The sequence below is a fragment of the Oncorhynchus masou genome, chromosome 15 (assembly GCF_036934945.1).
Source record: "Oncorhynchus masou masou isolate Uvic2021 chromosome 15, UVic_Omas_1.1, whole genome shotgun sequence".
NCBI classification, from domain to species: Eukaryota; Metazoa; Chordata; class Actinopteri; order Salmoniformes; family Salmonidae; genus Oncorhynchus; species Oncorhynchus masou.
The window spans coordinates 64206349-64219543 of NC_088226.1; the positions used below are offsets into that span (position 1 = coordinate 64206349).

Below are 13195 nucleotides of genomic sequence, written 5' to 3' on the forward strand. Positions count from 1 at the left end.
AATGGCTAACTGTGAACTTTAGTAGTTCAAAAAGCAACAGTCTTGAATGATGCAGAAGTTGTAGATTCTGCTTGCCACAAGTCTTCAGTGTCACACTCCTGATGGAAACACAATAACGCTAGAGCTAACATTAACATAAATCACTGGCGACACCCTGGTGTGGGGGTAAGTCGAGATGGAAAAGGCACCATGAGGCAACACTCCACAGAGGCTGAGACTTGAGATTCTCTGCTGCAGCAGTTGCCAGTTGAAGTAGACAACTATGACCACTAGATGTCAGTTTATACAACGTAATACGGTGCTATATTGAGCAATGAAAACAACACATAAAGAACGTCCCGTTTTATGAGAAAAAAAGACTCGTAAATCTCACAATGAGCATTGACCACCACTACAATAATATGAATATATTTATATGGATCTAATGCACTTTGGTATAGTGTTGATGTTACTACTATATTTATTGAATAGGCCTATAGTAACAGTGCAATTACAATGTAATATATTGTCGCTAACAAAAGGCCAGGGAAGCGAACCAGAGTCGCTGGTGTGAAAGACAAACACCCTACATATCACCCAATAGGATTATCCTACAAGGAGGGAACTGTAATGTGGTTCATATAGTGATGATCACTACAATATGTTTTTGTTCTGTTGGGTAGAGTGGTGAATGTTTATTTTTCCCCTTTTGTTGATTTTTTTGTTTAATGCTGCAATATGTATCTTTTTTTGGGCGACCTGAACCAAATTCACATAGAACTGTTAGTTACAGATATGTAATTCTCATTGAAAGCAAGTCTAAGAAGCTGCATAGCTGTTCTATGTGTACTATTTCTATGCTTCCCATGCTTACGTTTCACTTTTGCATTTTTAGTTTCAGTTTTGTACACCAGCTTCAAACAACTGAGTACACAATAGTTTTGCTTATGGAAAATATATGTAGATGGTACAATGATTATGTACACTATACTTAGTTATTTTGTCACATAAACTGAAATTAGGCGAATTATTCGAATTTTAGCAACCAGGAAATGGCAGCGTGATTTCTGCATAGTGCACCATTAACTGGCTATTCTTTATTTTCATTCACTGCATTGTTTCCATATTAGAGCCCCTGTCTTGGCTCGCTCTCATTTTTCTTCTATATCCAACTTGGTCCCTCTTGACATTCTCATAAAATGTGTATTCGTTTTATTCATGGTAAAGTCATGAAATAAAAGCATCTTTACATTGGTTATTTAATTAGTTGATATTTAATCAATTCCATGCTCTTATAGCCAAGGAGGGCATACATATTTGTTTACCTTTATTTAACTAGGTGAATCAGTTATGACCAAATTCTTATTTACAATGACGGCCAACCGGGGAATAGTGGGTTAACTGCCTTGTTCAGAGGCAGAACAACAGATTTTTACGTTGTCAACTCGATCCAGCAACTTTTCGGTTACTGGCCCAACGCACTACCCTCTAGGCTACCTGCCGCATATCCTCGGATTCCGCACACCCATCCAGCAACATTTAATCATGGTTGGACAAAATCGTTTTTTCTTGTCTCAACAAAGGTGCATGATCCATACCATCCCTGTGTGTGATCTCCCGGCAGCCCGCGCGCCGGACGTCTCCTTTAAAAACCAGAGTGTCCCTTTAATCCATGGCTCAAAAGGCTGACGTCAACTAACCCCTGAGCCACAGGCTCGGATTGGCTGAAGGTGACGTCAACTTGGATTTTTCTCTCTCTCCCCTCTGAACCATGACCTCATCCTTAGTTCATTTTAGTGCTATAGCTCACCTTCAGTTCTCCCGGGACGTTAATGCCTAGTAAATGGAGACTGCCTATCTACAATTGCGGTCACACTGCATGCCCCATATGCGAAACAATTTATTATTGTGCTTTAATGTGTTTCGCTCTGTTCTATTCTAGCGCTGTCAACTTTGCACTGGGACAGTAAAGGCTCAGCTGTCGCACATTATTCCATTGCCCTCGACCCATGACAAGTAAACAGTGACCAAAGTTAAAGCGCTTTGAAGAGGGCTGACATGGCACACTGTTCCTTTACACATGGAGGTTAGCTGATCACAAATCACCAAACCGAGGAGACAGAGGTGAGTGTCTATGTTTGTGGACCCCTCCTGTTGTGTAGTGTGTGATCAGTCAGCTATCTGTCAAAAAATTCCTACACTATAAATCCTGCGAAATATTACGTTAGCAGGGGGTTGTTATTTGGCTAGCCACAATAGCGCGCTGCTGCAGTTAATCCGCCAGTGCGCAACCCCGAATAATGGAACATTTCAAACCTGGGATTATTTCTGTTTTATTTTGACAAATAGTTTACCGCTTCTCTTCGCATTTTCTCTCTGAATCTTATGATTGATGGAATGCAGTTATTTTTATGTTTTTGTTTTGGTGCCGTTAATCATGTGCACGATGAATGGATGTGGTGGTTGTTTTTGCATGCACATATCCACACGTCACAAATTCACAATAGAAGAGTCTACCACACCGCACTGTATCATTCTCCATTGACGCACCGCGTGTATAATTTCATTGTCATTATCAAACCATTCACATTTTTGTGAGGTAAAAAAAATACAACTAAACATTTTGTCACGATCATATTTATTCCATAGCTGGTCTTTATTGTCGTCTCCATTGGGTTTATTGTGGTGTGCTGCTCTATTCTCGCCCCCATCTCTATGCTGAGACTGGAGGACAGATTATTGGCACCAGGCCAGAACGACACAAAACTACAAATAGATTGTAATTGGTTTGTTTTCCATCCAATATTAGCCTACCATTATTGTTATGATCATGTTATTATTTTTCAATAACATAGGGTTAGAAAACATTATAGGCTACTGCTATTTGAAGTTTTTGTTATGTAGGCCTATTGATCATAGAGAGGAGATGATCAGTAAAGTAGGCTACCTCTGTGTTATGGCAGGATGATACTGCCCTGTTCATCAAAGCATTCAGAGGCGTCCTACCTCCTGACTGTCATCTGCCTGGGGATAGCCCATTACATTGATAGAACAGATATTTCCATTCAAACCAGTTCTATTTCAATATTGTGTTTACACTTGGGGAGTATTTTTCTACACTGATACAGGAGTAATGAAGATCACACTTCCACTCACAGCTGGAAAAATATAACTAATTGAAAGCTGCAGCCCCCCCCCTCCCCCCTCCCTCCCCAACAAGCCACACATTCAATATAATTTCTCAGTGTGCCTTGCCAAGTGAATTTTAGAGTTCTTGTAAAACAAATGTTTATCCCTTTTTCATGGTGTCCAATTGGTAGTTACAGTCTTGTCCCATCGCTGCAACTCCCATACAGACTCAGGAGAGGCGAAGGTCAAGAGCCACGCGTCCTCCGAAACACGACCTAACCCAGCCGCACTGCTTCTTGACCAAATGCCCACTTAACCAGCCACAGTGTCCTCCACAGTGTTGGAGGAAACACTGTACACCTGGCGATCACGTCAGAATGCATGCACCCGACCTGCCACAGGAGTCGCCAGAGTGCGACGGGACAAGGACATCCCTGCCAGCCAAACCCTCTCCTAACTCCAACGACGCTGGGCCAATTATGCACTGCCCCATGGGTCTCCCAGTCAGCTGTGACAGAGCCTGGACTAAAACCAGAATTTCTAGTGGCACAGCTAGCAACTGCGATGCAGTGCCTTAGACCACTGCACCACTCAGGAGACCCAACATTCAATATCATTTCTCAGTGTGCCTTGCCTTTTCGAGTGAATTGTTGCATTACCACCAATTACTGTAGTTGTTAGTGACAGAGAAACATTGTTTAATTCGTTCCTGCTGTAGGAGAATGTTATCATTACAATTATACTCTTTAATTGTAAACTGACAGTGTTATTGTAACACCTCAAACAACACTATAAATGTTGCACTGACAAATTAACACTAGGTAACACTGGCCAAAATGCTGTGTGTGTTCCACAGATTCCCATCCTATATGAGGTCTGTAGATGACGTTATTGGGAAGTTAATGATTAACTTGGATGATGTTACCTCATCGTTGGGTGTACTCCAGTTGATCCCTTTGTGTTTGCTTTCCCTCCACAAGCTTATGTGTAATTATTGACCTGAAGGAGACAGCCAGCACAGCCAATGTTGTTTATTTGACATGTATTGCATAGAAGTGAGTTAATTGTTTTAAATATATTGCAAAGCATTCTTTCTGAAAAATTTGAGTTCAAATAATTTACTCAGTTTGAGACTTCTGGTCATTTTTTAAAATTCATGTTTCATTACTCCTGGGCTACTACAGCACCAAAAGTTTCATCTATATTTTGGATAGCATTATCCCGACCCTATTTTGTTATTCTTCTCCTGGTTAGTGTATGAATCTGTTTCAATGCAGTAGTAATTGGTCAGTAGTGTTGGAGCCAGCTCTAGTCCCTGTGGTGGTACCCTACCCTACAGTACCCACTACACAGCATCCTCCCTCTGTCCTCCTCGTGCCCCCTGCTCTCCCCAATACGGGCTGTTTCCGTGGAAACCTAGCAATCTGCTCCAGTCAGTCCCACCTGTTTCCTACTTCTTCTCTTCTGTTCCTCAGAGTTTTAGAAATAAAAACAGTCTCCCACTGGCTATTTTAGGTAGTTAGGGCTTTTTATTCTAAATCTCTGAGGGTTTCTAAATGCAGGATGGAGGAGACTAGTTGTGCAGGGTAGGGAATGTCAATGTGGTTTACTATGTTCAGTAAGTATTCTGCATTGTCATGTTGGATGGATGAGGATGCTGAGGTTGGGGCTCCCCTTCTCTCCTCTCTTCCCTCCCTTTCAGTCTAGACAGACAAAAGAGAATGAGAAGTGATGTGTGATGCAATGATGGTGTTTGTACCTCTACAGATCTAACCTGCACACCCCTCCTCTCCCTGCTGGTACCACTCTCCAGCTCAATACTACACCCCTCCTCTCCCTGCTGGTACCTCTCTCCTGCTCAATACTACACCCCTCCTCTCCCTGCTGGTACCTCTCTCCTGCTCAATACTACACCCCTCCTCTCCCTGCTAGTACCTCTCTCCTGCTCAATACTACACCCATCCTCTCCCTGCTAGTACCTCTCTCCTGCTCAATACTACACCCCTCCTCTCCCTGCTGGTACCTCTCTCCTGCTCAATACTACACCCATCCTCTCCCTGCTGGTACCTCTCTCCTGCTCAATACTACACCCCTCCTCTCCCTGCTGGTACCTCTCTCATGCTCAATACTACACCCCTCCTCTCCCTGCTGGTACCACTCTCCTGCTCAATACTACACCCCTCCTCTCCCTGCTGGTACCACTCTCCTGCTCAATACTACACCCCTCCTCTCCCTGCTGGTACCTCTCTCCTGCTCAATACTACACCCCTCCTCTCCCTGCTAGTACCTCTCTCCTGCTCAATACTACACCCCTCCTCTCCCTGCTGGTACCTCTCTCCTGCTCAATACTACACCCCTCCTCTCCCTGCTGGTACCTCTCTCCTGCTCAATACTACACCCATCCTCTCCCTGCTGGTACCTCTCTCCTGCTCAATACTACACCCATCTTCTCCCTGCTGGTACCTCTCTCCTGCTCAATACTACACCCCTCCTCTCCCTGCTGGTACCTCTCTCCTGATCAATACTACACCCCTCCTCTCCCTGCTGGTACCTCTCTCCTGCTCAATACTACACCCATCCTCTCCCTGCTGGTACCTCTCTCCTGCTCAATACTACACCCCTCCTCTCCCTGCTAGTACCTCTCTCCTCTCCCCACCCCTCCGCTACTCCTCTCCTCCCCTCTTCACCCCTCCCCTCCTCTCCCCTCACAGCCTCGTCCTTGTTGTCCGCACGAGAGAACGATAGAGAATGAGGGAGGGAGGGGGAGAGAGAGAGTGAGAAAGGGAGGAAGAAAAAGGGAGCTAGGGAGGGCGGGCTCGGGCGCCATTAGACATATGCAGCGGTCAGTGTGTGTTGCGCTCAACAGCAGCAACACAGAGAGGATAGGATCACGTCTCATATTGCTCTCAAGTACTGCACTGTCTGCCTGAAGGACTCCACTGACATAGCCATGCTATGGGGATGTCATAAGGCATGGTAATGATGATACAGGGATGCTAATATCCTTGGTCCAGTGAGGCTACACTAGCTGCTAGCTAAGGTGAGGAAATCAAATCTGCCTTTGTATTGGTCTTGGGAGAGAGGAGGGGGTGTGTGTGGATCTTTGTTTACATGCATTGCATGTGATGTGTTTTGTACTATGTGTTGTTGTGTGTGCTTTACTTGTATCTCCTCTTACATGTCAATAGAAGGTAGAGGCATTAGTGAGCACAAGATGTTGAAATACATATTTTCAACCAAAGATACATTTTCTATGTCTTTTCAATGTCTTTTGCTCAGTGTACTGTAGTTTCCAGTGTCCCAGTGTCCTTGTGTTATGCAGGAGAACTCTGTTTGCTCTAGCAGTCTACATATAGAAGTTAGTTAGCTCTTCCATGTTCCAGATGCTGTGCTAGCACTGGGCACATTGCCAAGCAGCCACTGTAGATAGATTGACATCTATGTCAGATTGCTGCCCACTTGCTGGTGTAGGAGATGATGGAAGAAAATACCCCTGTTATGTAAGAACTACATGAGGAAGACATGTAATGGATGTTGTGTGCTGATGACAGTTTCAAATGCTCTTATCGTGACACACTCTATTCAATATGAATCGCTGAAGTTCAGAGTTACAGCGTGATTGAAATTTAAAGCCAATGTTCCTGCATTAGCGTAGACTGCATTCACGGTAAACACTGCATATGTCGGCTCAATTGGAAATACATTAACATTTCTATCACACAATTTGTAATGCTTCAGCGATACAGATTGAATAGAGTCCTTAGTGATGGAGATTAAGACTGTCGGTTTCACACCTAATTCTGTTAATCTTTCTCTCTCAATCTAATTTCAAACGCATTCTTTTATAAAGCCTTTTTACATCAGTAGATGTCACAAAGTGCTTATACAGAAACCCAGCCGAAAACCCCAAACAACAGCTCTCTTCTCCCTCTCTTCTATCTCTCTTTCTTCTGCTTCTATATTCTATATAGCTCTATTATATCTCTTCTCACTCTCTCTTTTCTATCTCTCTCTCATACCTCTATATCAGGGTTATTCAACTCTTACCCAACTAGTACCGGAGCCTGCTGGTTTCTGTTCTACCTGATCATTAATTGCACCCACCTGATATCCCAGGTCCAAATCAGTCCCTGATTGGGAGGGGAACAAAGAAACAATGCAATGGAACTGGCTTCGAGGTCCAGATTTGAGTTTCAGGGCTCTATATTCTATATCTCTCTCTTCTATCTCTCATCTCTTCTATCTCCATCTCTCTCTTCAATCTCTATCTCTCGTCTCTTCTATCTCAATCTCTATTCTATCTCTCGTCTCATCTCTTCTATCTCAATCTCTCTGTTCAATCTCTCGTCTCTTCTATCTCAATCTCTCTCTTCTATCGGTCCTATTTTTGGTATTTGGTATTTAATTAGGATCCCCATTAGCTGTTTCAAAAGCAGCTGCTACTCTTCCTGGGGTCCACACAAAACATGAAACATGACATAGTACATAACATGAATAGACAAGAATAGAATAGAATGCGTTTCCACTGCTCAAGATTCCAATGGCGGCGAGCTCTACACCACTCCAACCGATACTTGGCATTGCGCATGGTGATCTTAGGCTTGTGTGAGGCTGCTCTGCCATCGGAAACCCATTTCATGAAGCTCCCGACGAACAGTTATTGTGATGACATTGCTTCCAGAGGAGGTTTGGAACTCGGTAGTGAGTGTTGCATCCAAGCACAGAGGATTTTTACATGCTACGCACTTCAGCATTTGACATTGTTGCTCCTAGACATTTCCACTTCACAATGACAGCAGTTACAGTTGACCGGGGCAGCTCTGGCAGGGCCGAAATTTGATGAACTGACTTGTTGGAAAGGTGTCATCCTATGATGGTGCCACGTTGAAGTCACTGAGCTCTTCAGTAAGGTCATTCTACTGCCAATGTTTGTCTATGGAGATGTTATGGATGTGTGCTCAATTTGTTTTTACACCTGTCAGCAACGTGTGTGACAGGGTGTCCACATGTCCTGTATCTTATATATATATCTTATAATACATCTCTGACCATCTCTGGATAGTGCCAATATAATACTGAGATATTCACAGCAACTTGATGCCAGAGCACTGAAGGGGAGCAAAAAAGTGAACATTTTAAACTGTAAGAAATGTATTTAAACAGCATTTTACTGTAATTACAAGGGATTAGAGTGAGAATGTTGGCTGTAGGGATTTGCATATTAATGATTACTTGGTGTTTTGTATGAATTGCACTTCTAGAAGCCTAACAAAAGGTTTCCCAACTGGCTATGATGACAAAGCAAAACATACCAAATGTACATGGGTAAATGTTCAACCATTAAAATGTTCAAGACCCGCTTCAACTCTGACCTTTTCCTTTCATACAGTTAATTATTTAGGAAATACTACCACATATCAGTTGGTGGTACAGCACTCTCACTAACGGGAGCAACAAATAGAGCTTCTTACAATCACGCCTTAAAATATGTTAATGTCCCAGTGATTTGTTCTACTCCCACAATCCACTGAGTACAAAACAACAGGAACAGCTGCTCTTTCCATGGCATAGACTGACCAGGTAAATCCAGGTGAAATCTATGATCCCTTATTGAAGACACTTGTTAAATCCACATCAAGCAGAGTAGCTGAAGGGGAGGAGACAGGTTAAAGAAGGATTTTTAAGCCTTGAGACAATTGAGACATGATTTAAGTGCCTTTGAACAAGGTATGTTTGTAGGTTCCAGGCACACCTGTTTGAATGTGTCAACAACTGCAATGCTGCTGGGTGTTTCATGCTCATCTGTTTCTCGTGTGTATCAAGAATGGTCCACCACCCAAAAGGCAACCAGCCAACTTGACACAACTGTGGGAAGCATTGGAGTCAACACAGGCCAGCAGTCCTGTGGAACGCTTTAAACGCCTTGGAGAGTCTATGCCCCAATTAATTGAGGCTGTTCTGAGGGGAAAAGGGAGTGCAGCTCATTATAAGGAAGGTTTTTCTAATGTTTTGTACACTCAGTGTATTGCTCCACGATGCACCATCATTTACAGAATGCTGTAGTAAATATAACAGCGTAGCAATACAGTTCTTTATTCTTAAATTGTATCAAATAAAATCAGTAATTGCAAAAAGTGAATATTTAATTATATATTACACTATGCCAACTGATGTATGGTGTTTTCTATGATTTTCACTTTAAGCCTTAACAAAGGATTCTAAAATGTCAATACTACCGGGCAGAGCAGATCAAAAGGACATGTCTAGCCGCTCAACTGTTAAAGGTTTGTGACTTGCTACCACTTTGATCCGTTCCCTATATACATTTAATTGGTAGGAATCACTACCACATATCACTTAAATTCATGCAGTACTCTCATTATCAGGCACAACTAATATAGCCTCTTATAAGGCACTCCCCAAAATATGTTAATGAGCAAGAAACATGTCTGTGCACCCAAGGTGTTTGGCTCTCTACAAAATGCAGAATGTTATTGTATTTTGAATTCCAGTAAATTACTGGCAGCAATTAGCTTGTACGTTACTGTAGAGTTTCATAAGGTATATAGAAATCCTGAAGTACAGTATATTGCGGTATTCTATGAGGGTACAGCGTTCTCACTCACGGAGTGAAACAAATATAGCCTCTTATAGCACACAACATTTTCCCACAATGCATCATAATTAATGCAGTAAAACACATGTATGGTCTTTTACTGTGCATTTGACAGTGTTTTACTGTTGAAATGACAGAAAAGTCTCCGTGTGCTGTTACTGATAAGAAAGCTAACAGTGTAGCCTTGAGCTAGATGTGTTGTTTGGCTGGGAGTACCTCACAGAATAACAACCCTTCCTTCCCCCTCTCCTCCCTCCCTGTGCCGTGGCGATAATGTCAGAGTAGGGGTTAGAGGTTGTTGAGTAGATCATGGCCCCCGTCCATGGACACTGCTGACTGACTGCTGACCAGAGCTCTCTCTCTCTCAATTCAAGGGCTTTATTGGCATGGGAAACATATGTTAACATTGCCAAAGCAAGTGAAGTAGATAATAAAAATTAACAGTAAACATTACACTCACAGAAGTTCCAAAAGAATAAAGACATTTCAAATGTCATATTATGTATATATACAGCGTTGTAACGATTTGCAGATATGTAAAGTACAACATGGAAAATAAACATTAATATGGGTTGTCTTCACAATGGTGTTTGTTCTTCACTGGTTACCCTTTTCTTGCGGCAACAGGTCTCTCTCTCTCTGTTTCTCTCTCTCTGTGTTTCTCTGTGTTTCATTTTCTCTGTGTTTCTCTCTCTGTGTTATTCTCACTCTGCATGTCTCTCTGTGTCTCTGTCACCCACCAAGTCCCTATTGGACAGGACTGAATGTTTCTTGTTTTTCTCTCACTCACACACACGTTTCTGTCTCCCACCTGTCTCTCATACACACAGAAATTCTTTCCCTTTCTCTCACATACTCTTTTTTCCTCTCTTTCACTCCTTACACACATGGTGCCTTTCTTTCTCTCTGTCTCCATCTCTTTCACCTCTCTCTTCCTCCCATTCTCTCTGTATGTAAATGGTACATAAAGCTATACTGGCTACTGTTGTTGTCGTGGAGATGTTGTCCTGATGTCCTGTATTAAACACAACCTCTGTTTCTTCATGGGAAAGCATCTCTCTCCCCCTGTTCCTCTCCTTCTCTCTCTCTCTCTCTCTCTCTCTCTCTCTCTCTCTCTCTCTCTCTCTCTCTCTCTTTCGTCTGGGGTGTAAACCTTCCTTTACACAGTAAGCGAGAGGAGAGGTGACATGTATTTTTCACGACGCAGCGTAGCAGATAATAAATAAAACAACATGGCTGCTCTGCACCATCTTATGTAAAGCAGCACTTTCTGTCACCCCATCAGACAGTCCCTCGGAATGTAATGTTTGTCCATCATGGGATTTCCTCAAATGTTTGGTCTACACTGTGTGTCTGCAAATGTGCATGCATGAACGGTGTGTGTGTGTGTGTCAGCTAACAGTATGACAGTTGTGTAGAGGAGAGGTGCTTATAGAGGGGTCTCTGTGACATGTGACACGCACACACACACACACAGGCTGTTTATCTATGTCCAGACCTGCTCTGTGAATTCCCCCCTCGGCTTAATTTATCTCAGCTCCTCAGTTTCCTGTTTCACGAGCTGCCACACAAGAGACCTTGCACCCACCACAACACACACACACACACAGTTGAAATTGTAGTACAGCGCTGTAGTCAGTGTATACAGGCACTGTGTATTGTTGTAATTTCACCTGATAGTCCTCATAGTAGATTCCTCAGATCTCAGAACAAATTGAGCTCAGGGATGATCCAGAGCCCCTGTGAAGTCCTAACATGTTATATATTTGTTTAGTACTCTGGTTGTTTTTTATATGCGAAGCCTGCAAAGAGACTGTAAATGCAAGAATACTTTACACTTGACATTGCGGTTATGGTACTGATGGCTGATGTAGTTTGTTTTAGGTTGCTCTAATTAGCAGCCCAGGGTCTGGCATACAGGATGGAACATGGAAGACAGTAGGCTACTTTGTCCACTTGGTTACTGTGTGGTATGAATCATCACTATATCATGTGTGGTGAGAATCATCACTATGTCATGTGTGGTGTGAATCATCACTATGTCATGTGTGGTGTGAATCATCACTATGTCATGTTTAGTTTCAATCATCACTATGTCATGTTTAGTTTCAATCATCACTATGTCATGTGTGGTGTGAATCATCACTATGTCATGTGTGGTGTGAATCATCACTATGTCATGTTTCATAACTTCTCAGGATGATTGTTTCAGTACACCTTAAATCTGTCTCATAACTCTCACACGCATGTGTTTCAAAACTCCAACAAAGTTTTGTCTCAAAGTTGGTCGCAGCTCAATTGCCACTAGTGTTAGTGTTACAAAGCATTTCATTTGAACAGGGTGTAGATGCTGATTCACTTTAGATGGATCTTTCACATACAGGTTAGAATGTTTGACTGACTGACTGACTCACTCTGTCTTCTCTCCTCAGACACCATGGCTCTCCTAAGGTCCGTTACAGTAGCGCTAGCTCCTTTCCTCCATTGACATCCTCTCTTCTCCTCTTCCACCACCACCACTTCCTCTCTCCACTCATCTACCCATCCACCCATCCACCCTCAGCAGCACCCCTCCCCCCATCCATCCACCCCTACAACCTCAGCACCACCCCTTCCCCCATCCATCCACCCCTACAACCTCAGCACCACCCCTCCCCCCAACCATCCACCCCTCCACCCTCAGCACCACCCCACCCCCCATCCATCCACCCATCCTCTCCACTCCTCACTGACCTCGTTGCTGCCCATCGTTGTGGCATCATGGCGGGGGAGAAGGGACCAACCAGGCGGAGTGCCATGGACATCAAGCGCCTAGCAGGGCTGATCCAGAGGGGGGCGGGTCGTCTACTGGTGATTGACAGCCGGACGTTCTCGGAGTACAACGCATCCCATGTACAAGGGGCGGTCAACGTGTGCTGCTCCAAGCTGGTGAAGAGGCGACTGCAGCAGGACAAGGTGTCCGTCACCGAGCTACTACAGCCCAACGGCAAGGTCAAGGTAGGTCAAAGGTCACGGGGACAGGGGTTAGAGGTCAGGGGTCAGAGTTCGAGAGTGGATGGAAGTTACAGTTTATTGTCCTTCAAGAATAAATATTTTCAACAGCTCACCAGTTACACTGCACAGTTCACCACAGGAAAACATGCTGGTAATGAGGGCCAAGGGGCTGCCTACAGTGTATCATTCTATCATAGAAATTGAATCTAGATTCTATTTCTATGCATTCTACGTCTATGTTCCAGGAGACCATGACCAGTCATTAGTTCAGGATTATTTCCCGGATGTGAGAGATGCTTTTTGGATTGATCACTATGTTGATAACTGTAAGGGCGGGAGAAGAACAGCAGCCTAAGGACATGAACATTCTATGCTATTGTTCTATGCAACAGGGTCAGGTAGAGGACTGTGTAGTGTTCTGTTCTGTAGTCAGTCTGTGTCTCTCTGGCTTGCTCTGCTCTGGATTTCTGGGTGCTA

At 43.5% G+C, this 13195-nt stretch overlaps 1 protein-coding gene across 2 annotated transcripts in view; it reads left to right on the top strand.

Annotated features, from left to right (window-relative positions):
* Positions 1 to 1776: 1776 nt before the first annotated feature.
* LOC135556638 (dual specificity protein phosphatase 8-like) overlaps positions 1777 to 13195 on the top strand; it is a 123584-nt gene continuing 112165 nt past the window's right edge. Inside the window, exons 1-3 of one of the 2 annotated variants that reach the window (XM_064989999.1) lie at positions 1777 to 2103; positions 3336 to 6148; positions 12157 to 12721. In XM_064989999.1, the coding sequence (XP_064846071.1) occupies positions 12485 to 12721 (237 nt within the window). In that variant the 5' untranslated portion in view covers positions 1777 to 2103; positions 3336 to 6148; positions 12157 to 12484. The remainder of the gene's footprint in view (positions 2104 to 3335; positions 6149 to 12156; positions 12722 to 13195) is intronic. The other variant, XM_064990000.1, reaches the window with a different exon arrangement.